The sequence below is a fragment of the Leucoraja erinacea genome, chromosome 2, assembly GCF_028641065.1.
Source record: "Leucoraja erinacea ecotype New England chromosome 2, Leri_hhj_1, whole genome shotgun sequence".
Lineage (NCBI taxonomy): Eukaryota > Metazoa > Chordata > Chondrichthyes > Rajiformes > Rajidae > Leucoraja > Leucoraja erinaceus.
This window is the reverse complement of record NC_073378.1, coordinates 11,205,949-11,233,411: the sequence shown is the minus strand read 5'-3', so window position 1 is coordinate 11,233,411 and position 27,463 is coordinate 11,205,949. Positions and strand designations below refer to the sequence as shown.

General features: G+C 43.8%; 1 protein-coding gene across 9 annotated transcripts in view; it reads right to left on the bottom strand.

Annotated features, from left to right (window-relative positions):
* LOC129706915 (FH1/FH2 domain-containing protein 3-like) overlaps nt 1-27,463 on the bottom strand; it is a 649,864-nt gene that overhangs the window by 97,569 nt on the left and 524,832 nt on the right. For 6 of the 9 annotated variants that reach the window (XM_055651616.1, XM_055651562.1, XM_055651571.1 and 3 more), the window contains 2 exons: nt 23,775-23,825; nt 18,157-18,350 (listed from right to left, as the gene is read on the bottom strand). In XM_055651616.1, the coding sequence (XP_055507591.1) occupies nt 18,157-18,350; nt 23,775-23,825 (245 nt within the window). The remainder of the gene's footprint in view (nt 1-18,156; nt 18,351-23,774; nt 23,826-27,463) is intronic. The other 3 variants (XM_055651589.1, XM_055651608.1, XM_055651630.1) reach the window with 1 other exon arrangement.

Here is a 27,463-nt window from a genome sequence, read left to right as displayed (position 1 = left end):
AGGAATGAAGAAGATAGTTAAAAAGTAATGAACACTGCCCAGTCCATCACGGGCACCGACCTCCCCACCATTGAAGGGATCTACAAGAGTCGCTGCCTCAAAAAGGCAGCCAGCATCATCAGGGAGCAGCTTCTTCCCAACAACCATCAGGCTATTAAACACTACAACCTCCAAATATGCTCTGAACTACATAGACCTGTTGACATTATATTTTGTCTTTGCAATATTATTGTTTGTTTGATTATACACACTCATGCCTACATACATAGAAATACATATATATACATACATATAATATATATATGTATGTATGTATTTATATGTGAGTGTGTATAATCAAACAAACTATAATATTGCAAAGACAAAAAATAATGTCAACAGGTCTATGTATACATATATATATATATATACACACATACATATATATATATATATATGTATGTATGTGTATACACACACACATATATATATACACACACATATATATATATATACATATACACACACACATATATATATATACATATATATATATATATATATATATATATATATATATAAATATAGATTGTGTTTACCGAGTACTATATTTGCATATCTGTTGTGTTGCTGCAAGTAATAATTTCATTATTACATTTTAGGATATATGACGATAAATCACTGAACTCTTGAAAGTTAAAACATTGTGTCTCTTACAAAGACACTAGGCTGCAAACCCATCAACTCCCAGATCTAGACTAGACTACTCTGCCACTTGCAAAGACGCTATCGTTTTACTGTTCTTCTCAAAAGATCAGTCGCTTTTTCTTAGCTCATCTTAACTGGAGCAGGTTTCTAAAAACCTGTGCGGACCAACTGGCGGGAGTTTTTACGGACATTTTCAACCTCTCACTTCTGAGGTCTGAGGTCCTCACCTGCTTTAAAAGGGCATCAATTATACCGGTGCCCAAGAGGAGTAAGGTGACGTGCCTCAATGACTATCGACCAGTGGCACTAACGCCGGTGGTGATGAAGTGCTTTGAGAGGTTAATCATGGAGCAAATCAACTCCTACCTCGACAAAAACCTGGACCCACTGCAGTTCGCTTACCGCCACAACAGATCAACGGTGGATGCGATCTCGCTGGCCCTCCACACCGCACTGGACCACTTGGCCAACAAAAACTCATATGTCAGGCTGTTATTCATTGATTACAGCTCGGCATTTAACACAATCACCCCCTCCAAGCTGGTTACCAAACTCGCAGAACTGGGTCTCTGCGCGTCCCTCTGCAATTGGATCCTCGACTATCTCATTCACAGACCACAGTCTGTTCGTATTGGTGGAAATGTGTCAGCCTCGATAACAATCAGCACGGGAGCACCTCAAGGCTGCGTGCTCAGCCCCCTGCTGTACTCACTCTATACTCATGACTGCGTAGCCGGTCACAGTGCGAACTCCATCATCAAGTTCGCTGACGATACCACTATTGTGGGACGTATCACTGATGGGGATGAGTCAGAGTATAGAAGAGAGATCGAGCAACTGTCCACATGGTGCCAGCGCAATAACCTGGCCCTCAACACCAGCAAAACCAAGGAACTGATTGTGGACTTTGGAAGGAGTAGGATGGGGACCCACAGCCCCATTTATATCAACGGGTTGATTGTTGAAAGGGTCAAGAGCTTCAAATTCCTGGGCATGCACATCTCTGAAGATTCTTCCTGGTCCGAGAACACTAACACAATTATCAAAAAACCTCATCAGCCCCTCTACTTCCTGAGAAGATTACAGAGAGTCGGTTTGTCAAGGAACACTCTCTCTAACTTCTACAGGTGCACAGTAGAGAGCATGCTGACCGGTTGCATCGTGGCTTGGTTCGGCAATTTGAGCGCCCTGGAGAGGAAAAGACTACAAAAAGTAGTAAACACTGCCCAGTCCATCATCGGCTCTGACCTTCCTTCCATCGAGAGGATTTATCGCAGTCGCTGCCTCAAAAAGGCTGGCAGTATCATCAAAGGCCCACACCATCCTGGCCACACTCTCATCTCCCTGCTACCTTCAGGTAGAAGGTACAGGAGCCTGAAGACTGCAACAACCAGGTTCAGGAATAGCTACTTCCCCACAGCCATCAGGCTATTAAACCTGGCTCGGACAAAACTCTGATTATTAATAACCACTTTCTGTTATTTGCACTTTACCAGTTTATTTATTCATGTGTGTATATATTTATATCATGGTATATGGACACATTTATCTGTTTTGTAGTAAATGCCTACTATTTTCTGTGTGCTTAAGCAAAGCAAGAATTTAATTGTCCTATACAGGGACACATGACAATAAATTCACTTGAACTTGAACTTGAACTTGGAGATTACAGAAACAGAAGCGGAGGAGAGTGGGATCAGTTGTGCTAACAGCTCAATGGTTAGCTACTTTGCTGGACTACTGCGGAACTGCTGAGTGTGTGACCCAAAGGCATTTTAACCATATAACCATATAACAATTACAGCACGGAAACAGGCCATCTCGGCCCTACAAGTCCGTGCCGAACAAAATTTTTTTCCCCCTTAGTCCCACCTGCCTGCACTCATACCATAACCCTCCATTCCCTTCTCTTCCATATGCCTATCCAATTTATTTTTAAATGATACCAATGAACCTGCCTCCACCACTTCCACTGGAAGCTCATTCCACACCGCTACCACTCTCTGAGTAAAGAAGTTCCCCCTCATATTACCCCTAAACTTCTGTCCCTTAATTCTGAAGTCGTGTCCTCTTGTTTGAATCCTCCCTATTCTCAAAGGGAAAAGCTTGTCCACATCAACTCTGTCTATCCCTCTCATCATTTTAAAGACCTCTATCAAGTCCCCCCTCAACCTTCTGCGCTCCAGAGAATAAAGACCTAACTTATTCAACCTATCTCTGTAACTTAGTTGTTGAAACCCAGGCAACATTCATGTAAATCTCCTCTGTACTCTCTCTATTTTGTTGACATCCTTCCTATAATTGGGCGACCAAAATTGTACACCATACTCCAGATTTGGTCTCACCAATGCCTTGTACAATTTTAAGATTACATCCCAGCTTCTATACTCAATGCTCTGATTTATAAAGGCTAGCATACCAAAAGCTTTCTTTACCTCCCTATCTATATGAGATTCCACCTTCAAGGAACTATGCACGGTTATACCCAGATCCCTCTGTTCAACTGTATTCTTCAATTCCCTATCATTTACCATGTACGTCCTATTTTGATTTGTCCTGCCAAGGTGTAGCACCTCACATTTATCAGCATTAAACTCCATCTGCCATCTTTCAGCCCATTTTTCCAAATGGCCTAAATCACTCTGTATCATTTTGCCCTGCAATTTTTCATCCAATATGTAGTGGAACATAATCAGTTCTAATTTTAATTTTAATTAAAATCCAAATTCAGAGGGCTAGGTTCATTCTGTCCACTCATTTTTGTAGACAAAACTAGTTAACTAACCACTTCCGCTTCTCCCACCAAACTAGTCTGCTCTACTCTGCCTTTGACAGAAGCAGCTTTAAGGTGTTACTGCATCTCTCCCCTTCTTATCCACAGATTCTACTACAGGTGGGCAGGTAGTGCCCAATGCAATGGACATGTAATTGGTTCATAATGTGGGAGGTGATTACACTCTTATTGGTTCAACTTGAGCTCCTCATTGCTATCCCAACTGCTCATTGTCTATTTTGAATGGGCAAGGACCAGGGCATCTCATGAGTCAATTGAGATGTTACATTTTTACAAGGACATCCTTGAATCTTTGTATCTGTCTCTGGTGTGACAGAATTTGGAACACCCATCTCTGCAGTGAGAGAGATGGGTCTGCAAAGACCAGAAGATAAAACCAAGATCTATTTAAGCCAGCTGATTTACATCGGTGAGACTAAGCGGAGGTTGGGCGATCGTTTCGCCGAACACCTCCGCTCAGTCCGCAAGAACCTACCTGAACTCCCGGTGGCTCAGCACTTCAACTCCCCCTCCCATTCCCAATCCGGCCTCTCTGTCCTGGGTCTCCTCCATTGCCAGAGTGAGCAACACCGGAAATTGGAGGACCAGCACCTCATATTCCGCCTGGGCAGCTTGCGTCCTGATGGCATGAACGTTGAATTCTCCCAGTTTTGCTAGCCCTTGCTGTCTCCTCCCCTTCCTTAACCCTTGAGCTGTCTCCTCCCATCCCCCCGCCCTCGGGCTCCTCCTCCTCCCCTTTTTCATTCCTTCTCCCCCCCCACCCCCTATCAGTCTGAAGAAGGGTTTCGGCCCGAAACGTCACCTATTTCCTTCGCTCCATAGATGCTGCTGCACCCGCTGAGTTTCTCCAGCATTTTTGTGTACCTTCTATTTAAGTCTGCATTGATTGAGAAAAACATTACAAGTGTAGGATGAAACTGCAGATGCTAGTTTACACCGAAGATGAGCCTCAGTCTGAAGAATGGTCTTGACCTGAAATATTGCCCATTCCTTCTCTCCAGAGATTCTGCCTGACCGGCATTTTGTGCCTAAAAATAATACGTTATCTTCAACAAAACAATGCACAGTGGTGATTGCACCAGGATGGAGGCTGAGGGCAATTGTCCAGTTTTCTGCCATTTCTATTCTATAGAAATTCACACCAGCACAGAGGGGCCAAGTTGAGTCATTATGCTGTAGAAAATGAGAAGTCTCCTTCTCTCCAGCCAACTTGCAACTGTATATGGACAACCTGATCGTTTCAATTTTTCCAATCTTTATTGTGATTTTACCGTGATGGGACCGTACCTAATAGCGAGGGAAGGATCTTGCCAGATTGTCTGCCGTGCAGCCAAATTATTACATTCTCTAAGTAATTTGAAATTATTTTGGTTTTCAACATTTGATGTGAAAAAAATTCCACGATTCTTCCTGAAAAGTTACAATCCAAAATAAAATATGCATTCATTGATAACATCTATTGGATTGCAAATCTGTACTTTTAGTGCTTTTATTGATAAACAGATTTAATTTGACATACTTCAACTTTCCAGAAAGATGATAATCAACTGTAGCTGCACTCTGCAACTTCCCCTTTGCGCTGCCTATTGCACTTGCATTTGGCTTCTCCGATTGGACACTTCAGGCCCTTCAGCCCAACTTGCCCATGCCAATTAAGATGCCCCATCTACACGTCCCACCCACCTGCATTTACCACATATCTCTCTAAACCTTTCCTATCCATGAACCTGGCCAAATGTATTTTAAATGTTGTTATATTATCTGCCTCAACTAACTCCTCCGACAATTCATTCTTTATACCCTTCACTCTCTGCGAAAAAGTTGCCCCTCAGGTTCCTATTAAATGTTACCCCTCTACCCATAAGCCTATCAACCTATAATAGTATTTGATTTGATTGAATAGCAAGCAAAAGCAAAGCTTTTCACTGTACGTTGGTACATATGACGATGATAAACATAAACCTAGCTCTATATTACATGAGCATTCCATCTAATATTTTAACAAACTGGAGCACAAAAGACAATTAACTGCAACATAACCATTTCTTTCCCTTTGGCCTACCTACTGTACTTGAGTTTGGCTTGATTGTATTTGTATATATTATTATTTGATCTCGTTTGATAGCATAAACATCATAGCTTTTGACTGTACCTTGGTGCACATGACAATAATAAACTTCAACCTAAATGTAATCCTCCAATGGCCTGGACTTCACTGTTAGTTATAGACCAGCAGCACAGAAACAAGGACATCAGCCTAACTCATTCATGCTGACCAATTTGCCTAACCAAGCTAGTCACATTTACCTGCTCCTGGTTCATATCCCTCCAAATCTTACCTATTCATGCTCCTGTCCAAGTGTCTTTTAAATGTCCTAATTGCATGTTCTATTTCTTCCTCTGGCAACTCATTCCATATATGAACTGATCTGTGTGTGGAAAAAGCTTCACATCATGTCCCATTTCCTCTCTCAACCTTTCCGTTCTCATCTTAAACACTTGGCCTCCAGTTTTAGACTCCCCTATGCTGGGGAAAAGACCGTGATCATTTACCTTATCTATGGCCCTCGTGAATCTATAAACCCCAGAGTTTCCCCTCAAGCCTCCTTAGCTCCAAGGAAAAAAGATCCAGCTTCTCCAGCCTCTCCTTATAATTCAAATCTTTCAGACCTGAAGACGCACCTGCGTCGTAGACATGCCCCCATTTTGAGTTGCTAAATTTTGAAAAAAGGCTTTACAAAAAGACTGACTGTAGTGCCCAGGTCACCTGCGAGCCCCGGGATCAGCTGCAGTTCCAAGGTCGCCAGCAAGCCCCGGGTCTAGCTGCAGTTCCGCTGTCTGGTCCCAGCAGCCGCTCGCAGCCACCCGAGCTACAGGTTAATGATCCCTGACCCCCTCGTTCTCAATGCTCCCTGCCCTTATTTTTTACAGGTTCTGAGGGAAGCAAAGTCTATCTTTCTTGGCTAACAATCTAACCTTCGGCCTCCAAGATGCAGGTAAATTTTCAGGCCTTATTTTAGGGTAAAAAATAGTGTCTTCTTTGCTGGGATCTTCTGCACCCTTTCTAACAATGACATTCTCCCTACATCTGAGCGACCAGAGGTGAAACATAGAAAACAGGTGCAGGAGGAGGCCATTCGGCCCTTCGAGCCAGCACCACCCTTCATTGTGATCATGGCTGATCGTCCCCTATCAATAACCCGTGCCTGCCTTCTCCCTATATCCCTTGACTCCACCAGCCCCTAGAGCTCCATCTAACTTTCTCTTAAGTCCATCCAGTGACTTGGCCTCCACTGCCCTCTGTGGCAGGGAATTCCACAAATTCACAACTCTCTGGGTGAAAAAGTTTCTTCTCACCTCAGTCTTAAATGACCTCCCCTTTATTCTAAGACGCGGTACTCCAAGTAGGCCTTACCAACATCTCGTTTAGCTATAACATGAGATCCCAATACTCAATCCTCTGACCGATGAAAGTATCCATAACTATTTTCACTGTCGAATAGACCAACAATTTTAGTGTTATTCCCAATCTTGCCAGCCATGCCACCTACATTCACATCCAAATCATGAATATAAATAATGACCAACAGACATCCCAACACTGATATCTGTAGTACAGCACTTGTTATTAGCCACTGGTCTGAAAAAAATCAATCCTGAACCACCACCTATCTTTCTGATAATTTTGTCCTGAAGCCCATATGATCAAACCCACCATGCAGTTCCTTGTGAAAGGTCTTGCTAAAGTCCATGTACTCAATGTCTGCCACATAGCCTTCAACAATCGTTTTGGACATTTATTCAAAAAAAAAACTGGAGACCCGATTTCCCCATTAACAAAGCCATTCTGCTCCTAATTAGGCCTTGTCTTTCCAAATGCATGTTGATTCCATCTCTCAGAATGGCCTCCAATAACTTACCCACCATTTACTCACAAGTCTGTAGTTCCCACACTTTTCCTTGCAGCCTTTCTTAGGTAGAGACACAACATTAGCCACCCTACACTTATGGCCATCAGTGATAAAATTATCACCCCCCAATTTCTTCCCTAGCTTCCTACAATGCCTTACTCTACACATGATCAGGTCCTGGGGATTTATGTGCCTTTTGGTGTTTTTAAGACCCCCAGGAAATCCTTGCGTAATGCAGACTCTAACATGTCCTCTTTAGACTGGAGAACAGCGTGGAATCTGGCGCTCCAGTCCACAAAGTCCGTGTTGGCCGGCAATCACCCGTACACAAGGGAAGGTTTACAATTTTACCAAAGCCAATTAATCTACAAACCTGTACGTCTTTGGAGTGTGGAAGGAAACTGGAACACCCAGAGAAAAGCCTTGCAGTCGCAGGGAGAACGTGCAAACTCAGCACCCATAGTCTGAAACATACCCTGGTATTTGGCATTGCAAGCAGCAGCTCTATTGCTTTGCCACTGTTCCTCCCTCTTCTGTAATGTGGGCTCATGTCAATGGCCAATGGTGCATGAATCACCGGTGATTATCCTTACTATGGCCCTCTAACTTCTTATGGGCTTTTGTGAATAACTCGGCTAAGCAGAGAGCCATGTCAGTGCACACCTGCTACAGGTGAACTGTGACAAGGACAAACGAGAATGTATCTCTTTATCCCATATCAGGCTGATTATATCGAATTCAATGTCAAGAGATGGAGAAATATAAGAATGGGTGAGAATGATTTAATAACTTCCACAAATTTCTGCCACCTTCAGATGTAGAAATAGGGTTAGGTGGGAAGCAGAAAGGGAAATTATTTCTTAACCACTTTTTAAGGCATCAAACACTGACTATGCGAACGAGTTAAATGTGGAGAGGATAGTTTACATTGGAAGAGGTTAATGACCTTACCATACAAGAAGGCGGACTTCTGAAAACCACAAGGGAACTGAACAGAGAGACTTGTGTTGTTTGATACTGACTGCAACTGGAATACAGGAAATGTGCCACCAGGACATCTGCCCCCAGCAGACTTCAGCTATTCGGATCCTTTTGTACATTTCCCGAAACTGGAGTTTCTGGCACGAATGCCCAGCGGCAGAATTTATTAATCTCTTCATCAAGTAATTATGTCTGATGGCCGGTGTTTAGCTTGATCTATTTTTTAAGCTGACCCATACACGTATTAAATTGCTTGCATTAATTTCAGACATAAGTGAAAACAGATTCTTCCTTTGAGTTGGTGCAGACGTGAAGTCTGCCTCACATACAGCCGATGCTTTTAGGGGGGAAAAAGTGTGCACTATTCCAAAGTGCTGCATGTAAAAAGGATGCAAAGCCCGATTCTCCGGCGCACTTGTAACCCGTGGAAAAGCGGTGCTAAAATATGCCGCTGCACCATTAATCTTTAGCTCAGCAGTGTTTGACAAGCGTTCAAACTCATGTCATTTACCCACCTGGTAAGTGTTGACCCCCAGCTATTGTAACCAGTTGTCACACCTCCATTGCAAAGCTGCAGCAGGCTGTGAAGTGGCGATGAATTTGAAGTCACTTCTGAGGGCAACTATTAGCTCTGTGACTGGAATCTGGAGTTCATTACAGCAAACTGATTTTTATACACATCCTAAATGTTAGATCACAGGGTAGAAATTGCACTCAAGAATGCTGACTATGCTGTTCCACATTCATGGATCAACCATTCTTTTGCCTATGCCGCTGCATCAAAAGCTGTATAGAAAAACCCTAAAAAATATACGATGAATATAATCTATGCTGAGTTATGAAGCACGCCATTTCTATTGTAATACATTCATCACGCAAAATCTTCTTCTGGTTTATGAGAGATACAGAATGTTTTGAAGGCTGCAGAATCTATTAATCGATACATTCAAAGACTATCCTGGATAGAAACATAGACATAGAAATTAGGTGCAGGAGTAGGCCATTCGGCCCTTCAAGCCTGCACCGCCATTCAATATGATCATGGCTGATCATCCAACTCAGTATCCCATACCTGCCTTCTCTTCATACCCTCTGATCCCCTTAGCCACAAGGGCCACATCTAACTCCCTCTTAAATATAGCCAATGAACTGGCCTCGACTACCCTCTGCGGCAGAGAGTTCCAGAGATTCACCACTCTCTGTGTGAAAAAAAAATGTGCAAAGGGGCCAACAGAATATCTGTAATAAAGAAATGGTACGAAGTGGCCAGCCCCAGTGGAAAGGAAGATGGAGAGGGAACACTGTGAACACTGTGGAGGCCTTCGGTGAACGCTGGTCACCACAGGAGGTTGAATATATTATAGATAAAAATGGTAATATTTTAATTTGATAAGTTTTTTTAAGTGTTTTCTAAATTGTTCGAGCTTTCTACCTTCCCTTGTAAATTGTACATTTGTTTAAAAATCTAATAAAAAAACATTTCCGGAAAAAAAAAAAAAAAAAAAGTGGAAAGGAAGATAATTTGTTGAAAAAAAAATCCTCCATTTTTTCTTTTTTTTTTTTTTTTTTTTTATTTTATTTTTATTAGAAGTACGGTAAATTACAATCCTACATAACACATATATCTTAATACATTTTTTGTACCGCTTCATTTTTTTTGAGCTTTAAGAAAAAGGTAGAAGTAAGGAAAGTAAAGAAAGTGCAAGAGAGTCGTGAAGTGCAAGAGTGTTGGGAAAAGAAAGCCCCTTAGGAAAGAAGTTAGAGAAGGAAGTAAAGTGAGAAAGTAGACCCTAGAAAAGAAAGAAAGAGAAAATAGAAACAATCGCTCTATTATAACATTAAACTCCGCAGAAAGGGGACTACCAACCAAGTCTGTTTTTGTTGTTTTACCTCCCGTTACCAGGTCCTGACTATTGCACCTCATACTTGTAATAGGTCCAGAAACATAGACCACGTCTTTTGGAACACTCCATTATTTCCTCGATAACTTTCTCCTGTCTATTCTTTCTCTGAGCTAGAAACACAAACCAAAATGTGGTCTTCGGGTTCCCGACGCTGAATCTGCCAGACAGTGAAAGTCAGCTGCTGAACCATGAGGATATAACAGCTGAAAATGATGCTGACTTCATCCATGCACAAGGACATTGGAAAGCAATCAGGTACAGTATTCCCAAGTGATTTTTCCCAGTTCTGATTATCATCACTTCTGCTCCATCTGATACTTGTGATAAGAGCCACGTTAACTCTGAGTCATGGTTATTTAGCTGGCTTGGTGATGAACCAAATAGCGGTTGTCTATAAAAATAGCAATATTTTACCTTGAGCGACTAGGAAATTATCAATGTCAGACACAAATGTAACCGCACATCATCTTTGGCAGCATGAAGTATAAAGTTACCCGACTCCTTCAAAAAGTTCCTTCAAGGTCATAGCTGTACTTTTCTCAGCACTTCTTTCAGTGGGATTATCAATTCACTTCCAGTTTGGTCGCATTTGTTTTGACAAACAGATATCAAGGGAGAAGTTTCAAGAATCTAAACTCTTTGCCATGGGGTTTCCATAAATGGAATCAGATCTTGGCCCAAACAGTAGAAGCATTGCTTGTTAATAAACTGTACACCTATTGTCTTTAAAACAAGTTTCCTCCTTAAACAAACCACCAAAATAGCAAGTAGACAAAAATGCTGGAGAAACTGCGGGTGAGGCAGCCTCTATGGAAGGAATAGGTGATGTTTCGGGTCGAGACCCTTCTTCAGACTGATGTGGAGGTGGGGGGGCTGGGAAGAAGAAAGGTGGAGACAGTAGGCTGTGGGAGAGCTGAGAAGGGGAAGGGAAGGAGGGAGAAGCAAGGACTACCTGAAATTGGAGGTCAATATTCATACCGCTGGGGTGTAAACTGTCCAAGCGAAATACGAGGTGCTGCTCCTCCAATTTGTGGTGGGACTCGCTCTGGCCATGGAGGAGCGCAGGACAGAAAGGTCGGATTTTGAACGGGAGGGGGAGGTGAAGTGCTGAGCCACCGGGAGATCAGGTTGGTTAGTCAAGAGTCAAGAGTGTTTTATTGTCATATGTCCCGGACGGGACAATGACATTCTTACTTGCTGCGGCACAACAGAATATGTGAATATGTAAACATTGTATATAATGGGGAAAAAAAGAAAATGTTCAATAAATAACAAATATAGTGCAATTAACAAATAATAATAATAGTCTTTTTGCAGTTGAGAGCTCAGAGCTTATTCGTTGTGTTTAATAGCCTGATGGCTGTGGGGAAGTAGCTGTTACTGAACCTGGAACAGTCTTCAGGCTCCTGTGCCTTCTTCCTGTGCTGAGATAAGCGTGTGGGCCAGGATGTGTGGTCCTTGATGATTTTGGCTGCATTTTTGAGGCAGCGACTATGATGATCCTTTCGACGGTGGGGAGGTCAAAGCCGGTGATGAACTGGGCAGTGATCACAACTTTTTGGTCTTTTTTGCTCCTGGACGTTCAACTTTCCGAACCAGGCTATGATACAACCAGTCAGAATGCTCTCTACCGTGCACCTGTAGAAGTTTAGGAGAATCTCTTTGTCATGCCGAATCTCCGTAATCTTCTCAGGAAGTAGAGTCGCTGATGTGCCTTCTTTACAATTGCATAGGTGTGTTGGGTCCAGGAAAGATTTCTGATATATGCGCACCCAGGAATTTGAAGTTATTGACCCTTTCCACCATCATCCCATTGATATTAACAGGATTGTGGGTCCTCATCCTTCACCTACTAAAGTCCACAATCAGTTCCTTGGTCTTACTGATGTTGAGAGCCAGGTTGTTGTGCTGGCACCATTTGGTCAGTCGGTGGATCTCACTTCTATACTCTGACTCGTCCCCATCTGCCCAACCACAGTGGTGTCATCGGCGAGCTTAATGAGTTCGCACTATCTAACCATACAACACCATATAACAATTACAGCACGGAAACAGGCCATCTCGGCCCTTCTAGTCCGTGCCGAACACGTATTCTCCCCTAGTCCCATATACCTGCACTCAGACCATAACCCTCCATTCCTTTCCCGTCCATATAACTATCCAATTTATTTTTAAATGATAAAATCGAACCTGCCTCCACCACCTTCACTGGAAGCTCATTCCACACAGCCACCACTCTCTGAGTAAAGAGGTTCCCCCTCATGTTACCCCTAAACTTATATCCCTTAATTCTCAAGTCATGTCCCCTTGTTTGAATCTTCCCTACTCTCAATGGGAAAAGCTTATCCACGTCAACTCTGTCTATCCCTCTCATCATTTTAAAAACCTGGCTGGCTATGACTGGCTACGTAGTCATGGGTATAGAGTGAGTAAATCAGGGGCAGAGCACGCAGCCTTGAGGTGCTACCATACTAATTGTTACTGAGGATGAAGTGGTTCCTCCAATTTGAACAGACTGTGGTCTGTGGATGAGGAAGTCGAGGATCCAATTGCCGAGGGATGCGCAGAGGCCCAGTTCCGTGAGCTTGGTAATCAGCTTGGAAGGGATGATTGTATAAAACGCCGAGCTATAGTCTATAAACAGCAACCTGACGTAGGTGTTTTTATTGTCCAAGTGGTCCTGTGCGGAATGGAGAGCCAGTGAAATTGCGTCTACCGTTGACCTGTTGTGAAGGAATACGAACTGTAGTTGTTCGAGGTTTTTGTCGAGGTAGGAGTTGATGTGCACCACAACCAACCTCTCAAAGCACTTCACCACAGACGTTAGTGCCACTGGTCGACAGTCATTGAGGCAAGTCATCTTACTCTTCTTAGGCACTGGTATTAGTGATGCCCTCTTAAAGCAGGTAGGAGGTTGAAAATGCCCGTAAAAACTCCAGCCAGTTGGTCCGCACAGGTTTTTAGAACACGGCCGGGTATACCATCAGATCCAGGCGCTTTGCGAGGGTTCACCCACCTGAAGGATTTTCTGACGTCGGCCTCTGAGACTATGATTGTAACACCGTCAGGGCAAATTGGGGCCGGGAAGGCACATCAGTGTTCTCCCTATCGATCCGTGTGTAGAACGCATTGAGCTCGTCAGGGAGTGATACTTCACCGTCGTTTGAGCCGCCTCCTGATTTCGCCTTGTAGGAGGTGATGGCATTCAAGCCCTGTCACAGTTGCCGAACATCCATCTCATCCTCCAGCTTAGACCAGATGTCCCTTTTGGCATTGTTGATGGCCTTACCAAGGTCTTATCTGGACTTCTTATAGACCTCTGCATTGCCAGACCTGAATACCCGGGATCTAGCCTTCAGAAGAATGCGGTTCTCATGGTTCACCCAAGGCTTCTGGTTAGGAAACACTCGGAAGGTTTCTGCTGGAACGCGGTCCTCCACACACTTCCTTATGAAGTCTGTAACGACTGTGGCAAATTCATTCAGATTTGTTGCCGAGTCCTTGGACATTGCCCAGTCTGCACACTTCAAGCCGTCCTGGAGTTGTTCCACTGCTCTCCCCCCCACAGTACTTACTATACCTGCGCTCCTCCACAAGTTCGGGGATTTCCCTCCGATCGGGGATTCCCTTACCGTCGCTATCTTCGGGAGTTGGCAGTAGCACTAATGCATTTAAATGCGTTCGCAGCTCGCTACTTACATCGTTGCTTTCTGCAGATTCTTTGATACTGGTGAGTTCAGAAATATTATATTTGAAGATTTTCTGTTGTGCCGCTGAAGAAATGTCGCCGCGGGTAGGCACCATCTTAGATTGATACTTCAAGTGTGGTTAGTGCGAACCGAGCGGAGGTGTTGGGCGAAGCGATGGCCAAGCCTATGCTTGGTCTCACCAATGTAGAGCAGCTGACACCTAGAGCAGCGGATGCTATAGATAAAGTTGGAGGAGGTGCAGGTGAACCTCTGCCTCACCTGGAAAGGCTGCTTGGGTCCTTAGATGGAGACAAGGTGGGAGGTAAAGCGACAAGTGTAGCATTTCCTGCTGCTGCAAGGGAAAGTACCAGGGGAGGGGGTGGGAAGGGTGTGATGGGATGAATTGACCAGGGAGTTACGGAGGGTACAGTCTCTGCAGAAAGCAGAAAGAGGAGGAGATGGGAAGATATGGCCAGTGGTGGGATCCCGTTGGAGATGGCGAAAATGCCAGAGGATTATATGTTGTATGTGATGGCTGGTAGGGTGGACAAGGGGGACTCTGTCCTTGTTACGAGTGGGGGGGATTGGGAGTGAGAGCGGAGCTGAGGGACATAGAGGAGACCCTGGTGAGAGCCTCATCTATAATCGAAGTGGGGGAACCCCCGTTCCCTAAAGAATGAGGACATCTCCGATGCCCTGGTTTGGAATATCTTATCCTGGGTGCAGATGCGGCGTAGACGGAGGAATTGGGAGTAGGGGATGGAGTCCTTACAGGAAGCAAGGTGGGAAGAAGTATAGTCCGGATAGCCATGGGAGTCAGTTTGTAGTAGATGTCCGTCAGTAGTCTGTTACCTGCGATGGAGATAGTGAGTTCTGGAAACGGTAGGAAGATGTCGGAAATGGTCCAGGTGTATTTGAGTGCCGGATGGAAGTTAGTGGTGAAATGGATGAAGTCAGTGTGTTCTGCATGGGTGCAGGATGTAGCACCAATGCAGTTGTCAATGCAGCAGAGGTAGAGTTCGTGAATAGGGCCATGATACGCCTCAAACAAGGATAGTTTGATGTACCCTACAAAGAGGCAGGCATAGCTGGGGCCCATGTGCCCTAGCTACGCCTTGATTTGGAGGAAATGGGAGGAGTCCAAGAAAAAGTTGTTGAGGGTAAGGACCAGCTCCGCTAGGCGGAGGAGAGTATTAGTAGACGGGGATTGGTTGGTTCTGCGGTCGAGGAAGAAACGGAAGGCTTTGAGCCCCTCCTGGTGGGGGATGGAGGTGTAGAGTGACTGGACATCGATGGTGAAGATGAGGGAGTGGGGGCCTGGAAAACAGGAGTCAAAGAGCATGTGACGTGTCTTGGATATAGGTAGGGAGGGATTTGTCCAAGGGGGATAGAATGGAGTCGAAGTATGTGGAAATAAGTTCGGTGAGACAAGAACAAGCAGAAACAATGGGTCTGCCAGGACAGTCAGGTTTGTGGATTTTGGGGAGAAGGTAAAATCAGGCCGTACGGGGCTGGGGAACGATGAGGTTGGAGGCTTGGGAGGGCAGGGAGCCGGAAGCGATGAAACCCGTAATGGTGTTTGAGATAATGGCCTGGTGCTCGTCGGTGTGGTCTTGGTCCAAGGATAGGTAGGAGGAGGTGCCTGAGAGTTGGCCAAAATTGCATGAGTATTTAATTCAACTTCCTAACCTAAACCAATATCTCAAGGTCTAAAATGTGAATTATGAAGCTCGCCATTTCTATTCTAATATATTCATCACGCAAAATCTTCTTCTGGTATATGAGAGATACTGAATGTTTAGTGCAGGAAGGAACTGCAGATGCTGGTTTAAACCAAAGGTAGACACAAAAACTTGGAGTAACTTAGCGGGTCAGGCATCGTCTCTGGAGAAAAGGAATAGGTGACGTTTCGGGTAGAGACTTACTTAGGATAGACTGTTTTGTAATCTTTCTTGACAATAAAATGGTATTAATAGCTTCTATGCTCAGTAGTCGAGTTTGTATTTTTTTAAAGAAAGCCTTTGGCATCTCAGTTTTTAAAAAATTACAGCTGCCTGTAGGAGAGGTGGCACATTTATTTTTCACATATTATTTCACACATACATTTTTCCTTAAAAAGCACTGGGCCATTTCATTATCCAAACAATAAATGTGGCTTTAAATCACTCAGTGCGTTGGCACTGTAAATCTGCATATTCTACAATCCCAAGTGGGAGCTGATTTTGGCAGCTACTGGAGCAGGGAGGAGGAAGGGCAGTAAATAAAAACGTAAAAAGCACATGCTGGAAATCCCAAGCAAAAGCAGAAAAGCAAAAGCTTGTCGCACTCGGCAGCAGGTCGGGCAGTATCCGTGGAAAGTGAAAATAGAACGTTACTGCCCAACCCGCTGGGCATTTCCAGCATTTGCTGCTTTTGTACATAGGATAAAGGACTTTTACCACAGTGTGAAATGGGTGCATGTGGGCAGTCAGGACTGATACCACAGCAGGGCAGAGAAACCTGGTAGTTCCTTGCGAGCAAAGGTAGGGAAATACATACACCCTTTGCTCCCTAAGTTGTTGCAGACCATTAAGTACACATCTAATATGTAATATGCAATTTTTAATGTATTTTTTGTATCTCCGTATACTGTATGATGTGTTATATGGACCTGTGTCTGAAATAAAGCTTTATTAAATATATACAAATTGTATGTACCGGCACATGGCCGATTAGGAAATGGGGAGATGCAACGAGACCTGGGTGTCATGGTACACCAATCATTAAAAGTAGTCATGCAGGTGCAGCAGGCAGTGAAGAAAGCAAATGGTATGTTAGCATTCATAGCAAAAGGATTTGAGTGTAGGAGCAGGGAGGTTCTACTGCAGTTGTACAGGGTCTTGGTGAGACCAAACTTGGAGTATTGAGTACAGTTTTGGTCTCCTAATCTGAGGAAAGACATTCTTGCCAAAGAGTGAGTACAGAGAAGGTTCACCAGACTGATTCCTGGGATGGCAGGACTTTCATATGAAGAAAGACTGGATAGACTCGGCTTGTACTCGCTAGAATTTAGAAGATTGAGGGGGGGATCTAATAGAAACGTACAAAATTCTTAAGGGGTTGGACAGGCTAGATGCAGGAAGATTGTTCCCGATGTTGGGGAAGTCCAGAACAAGGGGTCACAGTTTAAGGATAAGGGGGAAATCTCTCAGGACCGAGATGAGAAAAACACATTTTTCACACAGAGAGTGGTGAATATCTGTGGAATTCTCTGCCACAGAAGGTAGTTGAGGCCAGTTCATTGGCTATATTTAAGAGGGAGTTAGATGTGGCCCTTGTGGCTAAAGGGATCAGGGGGTATGGAGGAGAAGGCAGGTACAGGATACTGAGTTGGATGATCAGCCATGATCTTATTGAATGGCGGTGCAGGCTCGAAGGGCCGAATGGCCTACTCCTGTCACTGTGGGAAGTGTTGGTGGCTTGGGGACAAAGTGTGTTGGATAGTATGGGGGGGTGGGGGGGAGGTGGAGCAACGATGGGACACCAGCATTCTAAGCAGTTACAGGAAGGGGTTACTCACTGTTTTATTTCAAAATATTGCCTCAGTTTCTGGATTAAGACTGCTCAATCATGGCTGATCTATCTCTTCCTCCTAACCCCATCCCATGCCTTTTCCCCATAACCTCTGACACCCATATTAATCAAGAATCTCTCTTGAATATGATTCCTCTGGTGAAAATTAAAGAGCAGTGACATCCATCTGGAGGTTCTATTTGCTAACAGGTTTAGTAGAATGAATGGACAACATTTTATGTGTTGCATGAACAAACATCCAGCCACTGCTTAACTAAACATCTACAAAAGAAGAACTAATTTGCAGACTCTCTGAAATACCTATTTGCATGTTTACTGCTGTGGTCTGCTATTTTACAACATGCAGTCAATGAACCTGTTAAAATACTGGAAACGCATTTGGCAGTGCTCAAACGCCTGCAAGCAGTGGAAATTAAAGCTCAGAGTTTAACCATTTAATGTACCATCTTTGCACTCTTGTCAGTTGCAGCGATTGTCAACTTTCTAAATCGACTCCCAAATTCGCCGTCTCCTCTTTCTGGGTGACCCACCCCCCCCCCCAAACTCCAGCAAACACATGTTGATACACACACAAGCGAGCACAAAAACAGCGTTAGTGCTTTGCTGGTGATACTCACGTTCTATCGGCTGAGGCAGTTCACAATGCGTGGATGGGGACTTCTGCTCTTGCCAAGACCCTGGAGGGGGTGTCGCACAGCATGGGGCAGGAGACGAACTCAGGCTGAGGGAAAGGTCACTGCGTGCTCGCGGCACCCGATTCCTGGACTCCTTCTCATATTCCTCGGCTGCTAATTTCTCCAGGTACTTGTATCTGAAAAGTAGTCCACAAATATCTTTTAAAAAAATGTTCAGCGTGCAGCATATTGCATGCATTATACTGCAGACTCGTCCATTCTCACATCTCGAGCCAGCAGCACTGCCAAAGTAAATGACTTGAATCTACAGTAGATGAATTATTGACTTGACTGGCTGCTGTGCGAGTGTACCTGCAGACGGACTGCAAGACAAAGTAAAACACATCACGAGATATTTATCAATAGCGGCTTTTTCCATTCCGTGCAGATCCTTGATGCAAAGTGACAGAATAGCTCTCACCACCTTCTAAACATTGCTCCTCTTGCCTGAACTTGCTCCTATTCCAACAGTATGGAACTTTACATCATGTAGGGTTTAGTCATCAAATGGTGCAGCTTAGGAAGAGAAAGTACATCTGTTTTACATTTGTATGGACAGTGCTTCTGAACTGTTTATTGCTGCATGCTACCAATCATACTCTTTATACTTAAAAACACTGGCATTAAAAAAAAAAACTATACTCACTGCTTCCAGCCAACATCTTGAAATTTCATTCAATCTAGATTCTTCCTACCAAATAACCATTTGCATGCAATGAATATTTAATGTTTGTTTATGAAAGCAGCATCACAAAAAGCCAGCAACACATGGACATCCATGGATATAAATGCACATCCTGGTAGCATTTCATTCTGAAAAGTTTAAATTCATCGAGACAGCAGAGAATAAAAGTAAATTGTCTCCTTGGCAGCTACAAAGTTCTTAGGTTTGGATTGTTGTGGGAGGTGACATTCGATGTTAAATAACTTCACCCAACATGTTTGGAAAATAACAAAATTAAACAATTGTCTGCTCAGCACAGTGTTCAAAAACACATGTTACTTTGCACAAATCTTAGTTTGCAAGATAATGGGTTGGCAAGTAGAAATGTCAATGGTGCCCAGTACAGACCTGGACAGGGACAAGTCAGGATAGCTTTTAGAAACATAGAAACATAGAAATTAGGTGCAGGAGTAGGCCATTCGGCCCTTCGAGCCTGCACCGCCATTCAATATGATCATGGCTGATCATCCAACTCAGTATCCCGTACTGGCCTTCTCTCCATACCCTCTGATCCCCTTGGCCACAAGGGCCACATCTAAATCCCTCTTAAATATAGCCAATGAACTGGCCTCGAATACCCTCTGTGGCAGAGAGTTCCAGAGATTCACCACTGTGTGAAAAAAGTTCTTCTCATCTCAGTTTTAAAGGATTTCCCCCCTATCCTTAAGCTGTGACCCCTTGTCCTGGACTTCCCTAACGTCGGGAACAATCTTCCTGCATCTAGCCTGTCCAACCCCTTAAGAATTTTGTAAGTTTCTATAAGATCCCCTCTCAATCTCCTAAATTCTAGAGAGTACAAACCAAGTCTATCCAGTCTTTCTTCATAAGACAGTCCTGGCATCCCAGGAATCAGTCTGGTGAACCGTCTCTGCACTCCCTATGGCAATAATGTCCTTCCTCAGATTTGGAGACCAAAACTGTACGCAATACTCCAGGTGTGGTCTCACCAAGACCCTATACAACTGCAGTAGAACCTCCCTGCTCCTATACTCAAATCCTTTTGCTATGAAATTTGACTGCATCAGAGTGCTTGAAGATGGGACCAATGCAAAACAGGCTAATTAGTTTATGTTTAAGTTAGTGAGCAAACCCAGATGCCCTCTAGGTCTGAAGAAGGATCCCGACCCAAAACGTCAAGTCTAAACAAGGGTCCCAACCTGAAATGTCAGTCTGAACGAGGGCCATGACCTGAAACGTCTCCTATCCTTTTTCCCCATGGATGCTGCCCGACCCACTGAGTTACTCCAGCACTCTGTGTCTATCTTTCATGTGCCCTCAAACCAGGTACATTTTTACCCAAGGCATTTTATTATTTTGAGATTATCTTTGGCAGCTTTTTAAATCGTTTAGTTTATTATCCCCTGTACAGAGAAAAGCTTTTATTGCTTGCTAACAAGTCAGTGGAAAGACAACATATGATTACAGTCATGTAGAATAGCAATGATTGCAATCATGTGGGATAGTAAATGACAGGTACTAAAACAATTGCAGGAAAGAGAAGCATGAGAAGGAGAGAGGTGGACTCTTCAATTTGGAAGACAAAACTCCTGTTTTGTATTTACAGCTGAACATAATGTCCGTGCAGTTGATGCCAGTGTGAAGACAGGAAATCGGTTCCAGCAGTTGATTCACAGGTTGATTGCTCTGTGTGATTCGGTTCTGCCTCAGTCAACTTCAAAGCAGCAACAGTATTCAAAAATACAACCCACGCCACTGGCAATAGCAAATAATGGGGAACATACCGACTCAAAGTCCTACGCAGGCCTTTGTCTCTCTCTCTCTCTCTCTCTCTCTCTCTGTCAACACATCCCATTGACTTCATTTGGGTATTCGGTTTTCAATTACACAGGATAATGCAAAAGGAAATGATGGTGAAGGAAAGTCTAAAGGGCCTGTCCCTCCAGCATGCGACTGCATGCGGCGAGCGTGATCAAACGTGGTGGTTTGAGGCGTGCGGGGCCGGTCCCACTTCCAACCGCGGAGCCGTCTGGAGCTGGTCCCGACATCATACTCACCAATCAGCTGGGCAGGAGGCGGGCCGACTGAATTTGGACGTTGCGCGGCGTCGGGCGGTTACGTTATCACACAACGGCACGCCGGGCGGTGACGTCATCGCGCAACGCCACGCGCTAGATGTACGCCGTCAAGGCGCTGCATACTGCATCAAGACGCAGCCTACACCGTAAAGACGCTGCGTACGCCCGTCGAGGCGCTGCGTACGGCTTCAATGCGGCTGCGGGCTGACAGGCCGTTGTCACGCGGAATTTTTGGACAGTGTAAGTTTTTCGGACCCCTGCGCGATGTCGGGACCAGACCCGCACAGCTCCATACGGCTCCGGCGATCGAAGTGGGACCGGCCCTGCGAGGCCGTATGGCTCAAGTGACCATGTTAGGTCGCGCTTGCCGCATGGAGTCACATGCTCGTGGGACCGGCCCATTAATCAGTGGAATTGGGAACAGAGGTTAGAAACATTGGTTGTGTTTCTGCCAACTATAAAACTGTAAACAGCGTTTTGTTTTTACTGACACCATTTCAAGCATCACTGGACAGTCGTAATATACTAGCAACAAAAATGGCCGCCCTGCATAAACCAGAAAGATTTTTGAAAGGATGTGTTGCCAATAATCAGGTTAGGTGTGGGAGGCGGTGGGTGAGAGATGGTGCACTGGTTGCCTATGGGTCGCAGCAGGTTTGAGGAAGAAAAAGACAAATTCAGGTCTGGTCAGCAGAGAATTCTCTAGGATTACTGTAGTTTTAGTGCAGCATTGCTAGAGGAGAGGAATGTACACAGGTCCAGGTTGTCTACAAAACTGCACCACCTGGAAAAAGAAAAAAATATTGGATGTGGAGAGCATGTTTCCACTAGTGGGAATGTAGAACCAGAGGGCATAGCCTCAGAATAATAGGATGACACTTTAGGAAGGAGATGAGGAGGAATTTCTTTAGTCAGAGGGTGGTGAATCTATGTAATTCATTGCCACAGATGGCTGTGGTAGCAAAGTCATTGGGTATTTTTTTAAGGTGGAGACTGACAGATATTTGATTGGTAAGGGTGTCAAGGGGAGAAGGCAGGAGAACGGGGTTGAGAGGGAATGATAGATCAGCCATGACTGAATGGTGGAGAAGGCAGGATGGACTTGAATCTTGAATCTTGACCTATTTCTGCTCCTATCACTTATGAACAATGGGCAAATTCCTTGAACATGATAGAAACATAGGAAATAGGTGCAGGAGTAGGCCATTCGACCCTTTGAGCCTGCACCGTCATTCAATATGATCATGGCTGATCATCCAACTCAGTATCCTGTACCTGCTTTCTCTTCATACCCCCTGATCCCTTTAGCCACAAGGGCCACATCTAACTCCCTCTTAAATATAGCCAATGAACTGGCCTCAACTACCTTCTTTGGATCTTACAAAGTCACCCAATAGTGTAAATTAGAGCATTACATTGAACAGTAATTCTGACAAGCTCATCATGATCACTTCTCGTGGAAGAAAGGTTTGTGCTTGGCACATTTCTTTTACACAGAGGATGGTGGGTGTCTAGAACTTTTGCCAGGGGTGCTGGTGGAGGCAGATATGATAGTAGGATTTAAGAGGCACATGGATACACTGGGAATGAAGGATGTAGAACAAATTGAGTCCAATTTGGAGATATAGCATGGAAACTGGCCCTGCGGCCCACCACAGTTCACATTGACCACCCATTCACACCAGGTCTATGTTATCCCACTTTCGTATCCACTCCCTCCACACTAGGGGCAATTCACCGAGCCAATTAATTTACAAACCTGCACATCTTTGCGATGTGGGAGGAAACCATAGAACGCGGAAACCTACCCGGCCACAGGGAGAATGCGCAAACTACACACGTCAGGATCAAACCTGTTTCTCTGGCGCTGTGAGGCAGCAACTCTACCAGCTGCACCACTGTGCCTCTACAATGTAGGCAGATGACGTTAGTTTATCTTGCCATTATATTTACTACAGAAAATGTGTGTCAAAGGACCTGTTCCTGTGTGTGGAACTTTCACTGTTCATTATTCTATATCAGTAATTCCAATCACAGTAATTACATATTTGTATACATAGAAACATAGAAAATAGGTGCAGGAGGAGGCCATTCGGCCCTTCAAGCCAGCACCGCCATTCATTGTGATCACGGCTGATAGTCCTCTATCAATAACCTGTGCCTGCCTTCTCCCCATATCCCTTGACTTCACTAGCCCCTAGAGCTCTATCTAACTCTCTCTTAAATCCATCCAGGGATTTGGCCTCCACTGCCCTCTGTGGCAGGGAATTCCATAAATTCACAACTCTCTGGGTGAAAACTTTTTTTCTCACCTCTGTCTTAAATGGCCTCCCCTTTATTCTAAGACTGTGGCCCCTGGTTCTGGACTCGCCAACATTGGGACCATTTTTCCTGCATCTAGCTTGTCCAGTCCTTTTATAATTTTATATGTTTCTATAAGAACGCCCCTCATCCTTCTAAACTCCAGTGAATACAAGCCTAGTCTTTTCAATCTTTCCTCATATGACAGTCCCGCCATCCCAGGGATCAATCCCGTGAACCTACGCTGCACTGCCTCAATCACAAGGATGTCCTTGTTTGCTAAAAGTTGGGCTCCAAATTAATATAAACCCAGATTGATTATCCTTAGTTTTGCAGTTTATCTGATGACAACCTAAATGGCCAGTCCTAGAATGAAACTTTGTCTGTTTCTTCAGAATCAAAAAATACTGACCATCTTCCACTGATTAAGGCTCAGTAAAATGCATTACTTAATTTAAATGAACAAGTACTTGTGTTCACATCTATTAGAATAAGCAAACCTTTCTTCTCGTGCCAGTCTCTGCTCTTCTCGTTTTTCGATATACCCCCGACTGAAGGATAGAATAGATAAGGACAAAAATAAGATGACAGAAGACAGAGACAGAAGGCCATTTGATACCGAGGTAGAAATTTGTTGTTGACTTAAATAGTAGAAATATCAGACAGAGAATCAGACAAGAATGGCTGACGTTTTATGCACCAGCTTGCCACTTATTCTCAAAGAAACATTTTAAATCCACATCCATTATGATAACTGAAATTAGATTTTTTTTGGAAAAAATCCCATTCTGCTGAGATTTAGAAGATAACATTCACCTATGAATATATATTAAAACAAGGCAATGGTTCCATATACCATTTGCAGAAACAGTATGGTTATATAAAATGTTCTAACTTGTTTATATTTCCTCTCTATCCTGTTGAATCTTTACCATTGTAATTTGATAGTGAAATCCAATCATTCTGAATGGATTACACCGTAATCTTCCATTCTCATTGTTTTGATTCTATATACTTTCCTAGTCTTTTTACAGATGGACAACATGGAAATAGGCACTTTAGAACAGCATCTCATATTTTGCTTGGGCAGCTTACACCCCAGCGATAGGAATATTGACTTCTCTAGTTTCAAGTAACCCCTGCTTTCCCTCTCTCTCTCCATCCTTCCCCCGTCCCAGTTCTCTGACCAGTCCGACTTTTCCCCTGATGTTATCTCTACAATAATTATAGGCAGCATGGAATAAATGAGGTGCTTGAGGAATATAAAGAATGTAAAAAGAATCTTAAGAAAGAAATTAGAAAAGCTAAAAGAAGATATGAGGTTGCTTTGGCATGAAAGTAAATCCAAAGGGTTTCTACAGCTATGTTAATAGCAAAAGGATAACGAGAGATAAAATTGGTCCATTAGAGAGACAGAGTGGACAGCTATCTGCAGAGCCAAAAGAGATGGGGGAAATATTGAACAATTTATTTTCTTCGGTATTCACCAAGGAGAAGGATATTGAATTATGTGAGGTAAGGGAAACAAGTAGAGTACCTATGGAAACTATGAGATTCAAAGAAGAGGAAGTACTGACACTTTTGAGAAATATAAAAGTGGATAAGTCTCCAGGTCCGGACAGGATATTCCCTAGGATATTGAGGGAAGTTAGTGTAGAAATAGCAGGGGCTATGACAGAAATATTTCAAATGTCATTAGAAACGGGAATAGTGCCGGAGGATTGACGTACTGCGTATGTTGTTCCATTGTTTCAAAAGGGTTCTAAGAGTAAACCTAGCAATTATAGACCTGTTAATTTGACTTCAGTGGTGGGCACATTAATGGAAAGGATACTTAGAGATAATATATAAGCATCTGGATAAACAGGGTCTGATTAGGAACAGTCAACATGGATTTGTGCCTGGAAGGTCATGTTTGACTAATCTTGAATTTTTTGAAGAGATTACTAGGGAAATTGATGAGGGTAAAGCAGTGGATGTTGTCTATATGGACTTTAGTAAGGCCTTTGACAAGGTTCCTCATGGAAGGTTGGTTAAGAAGGTTCAATGGTTGGCTATAAATGCAGGTGTAGCAAGATGGTTTCAACAGTGGCTGAATGGGAGATGCCAGCGAGTAATGGTGGATGACTGTTTGTCAGGTTGGAGGCCAGTGACTAGTGGGGTGCCTCAGGGATCTGTGTTGGGTCCACTGTTGTTTGTCATGTACATCAATGATCTGGATGATGGTGTGGTAAATTGGATTAGTAAGTATGCCGATGATGTTGTGGATATGTGGTGTTGTGGATAATGAAGTAGATTTCTAAAGTCTACAGAGAGATTTAGGCCATTTGGAAGAATGGGCTGAAAGAATGCAGATGGAGTTTAATGCTGATAAGTGTGAGGTGCTCCATCTTGGCAGGACAAATCAAAATAGGACGTACATGGTAAATGGTAGGGAATTGAAGAATGCAGTTGAACAGAGGGATCTAGGAATAACTGTGCATAGTTCCCTGAAGGTGGAATCTCATGTAGATAGGGTGGTAAATAAAGCTTTTGGTGTGCTAGCCTTTATAAATCAGAGCGTTGAGTATAGAAGTTGGGATGTAATGTTAAAATTGTACAAGGCATTGGTGAGACCAATTCTGGAGTATGGTGTACAATTTTGGTCGTCTAATTATAGGAAGGATGTCAACAAAATAGAGAGAGAACAGAGGAGATTTACTAGAATGTTGCCTGGGTTTCAGCAACTAAGTTACAGAGAAAGATTGAACAAGTTAGGTCTTTATTCTTTGGAGCGCAGAAGGTTAAGGGGGGACTTGATAGAGGTCTTTAAAATGATGAGAGGGATAGACAGAGTTGAGGTGGACAAGCTTTTCCCCATTGAGAGTAGGGAAGATTCAAACAAGAGGACATGACTTGAGAATTAAGGGACAGAAGTTTAGGGGTAACATGATGGGGAACTTCTTTACTCAGAGAGTGGTGGCTGTGTGGAATGAGCTTCCAGTGGAAGTGGTGGAGGCAGGTTTGATTTTATCATTTAAAAATAAATTGGACAGGTATATGGATAGGAAAGGAATGGAGGGTTATGGTCCGAGTGCAGGTAGATGGGACTAGGGGAAAATAAGTGTTCGGCACGGACTTGTAGGGCCGAGATGGCCTGTTTCCGTGCTGTAATTGTTATATGGTTATATATGCTTCATTGTCACGTTCTACGAGCTAACATTCTACATTGTCCTATTATCGTCATTCCCTTTGATGTCTTTTTTCACACCTTACACTTCCTTATCTCTGTGTCTCCCTCTCCCCTGACTCTCAGTTTGAAGAAGGGTCTCAATCCAAAATGTCACCCATTCCTTCTATCCAGAGATGCTGCCTGTTGCACTTAGTCCAGCATTGTGTGTCTCTCTTCACTACTTTGGCACAACTTGCTGATAGTGACCCAAAATGCCTCAACCACACTAGTCCCACCTGCCTGCATTTGGCCCCGTATCCCTCCAAACCTTTCCTATCAATGTACCTGTCCAAATAGCTTTTAAAGGTTGTTATAGTTTCTGACGCAGCTACCACCTCTGCCAGTTCAATCCATATACCCACCACTCACTGTGTGGAAAAAGTTACCCCTTAGGTTCCTATTAAATCACCTTGAACCTATGCCCTCCAGTTTTTGAATCCCTTACTCTGGGTAAAAGACTGTGCATTCACCCCATTTATTTCTCTCATGATCTTTATATACCTCTATAAGATCACCCCTTTGCCTGATGTACTCCAAGGAATGAAGACCTAGCTTGTGCAGCCTCTCCTCTTGCATAGCTTAGGGCCTCAAGTCCTGGCAACATCCTCTGCACGCCTTCCAGCTTAACACCATCCGTTCTATAGCAGGGTGACCCCACACTGAACACAATACTCTAAATGTGGCCTCACCAACTGAAACATAACATCCCAACCTCTATATGTAATAACCTTACTGAAGACCACCAGTTTACCAAAACCCTTCTCGTCCACCCAATCTACCTGTGATGCCACTTTTTGGGAATATGTGCCTGCACTCCCAGATCATTCACTGTCATTCACTGTGAACATCCGGCCCTGATTTGACTTCCCAAAATGCCAACTTCCCAAACTCTCACAAATCTGCATCAAACTCCATTAACCATTCCTTAGCCGACTGGTCAAATGATCAAGATCCTGCTGTAATTTTTTGACACCAATT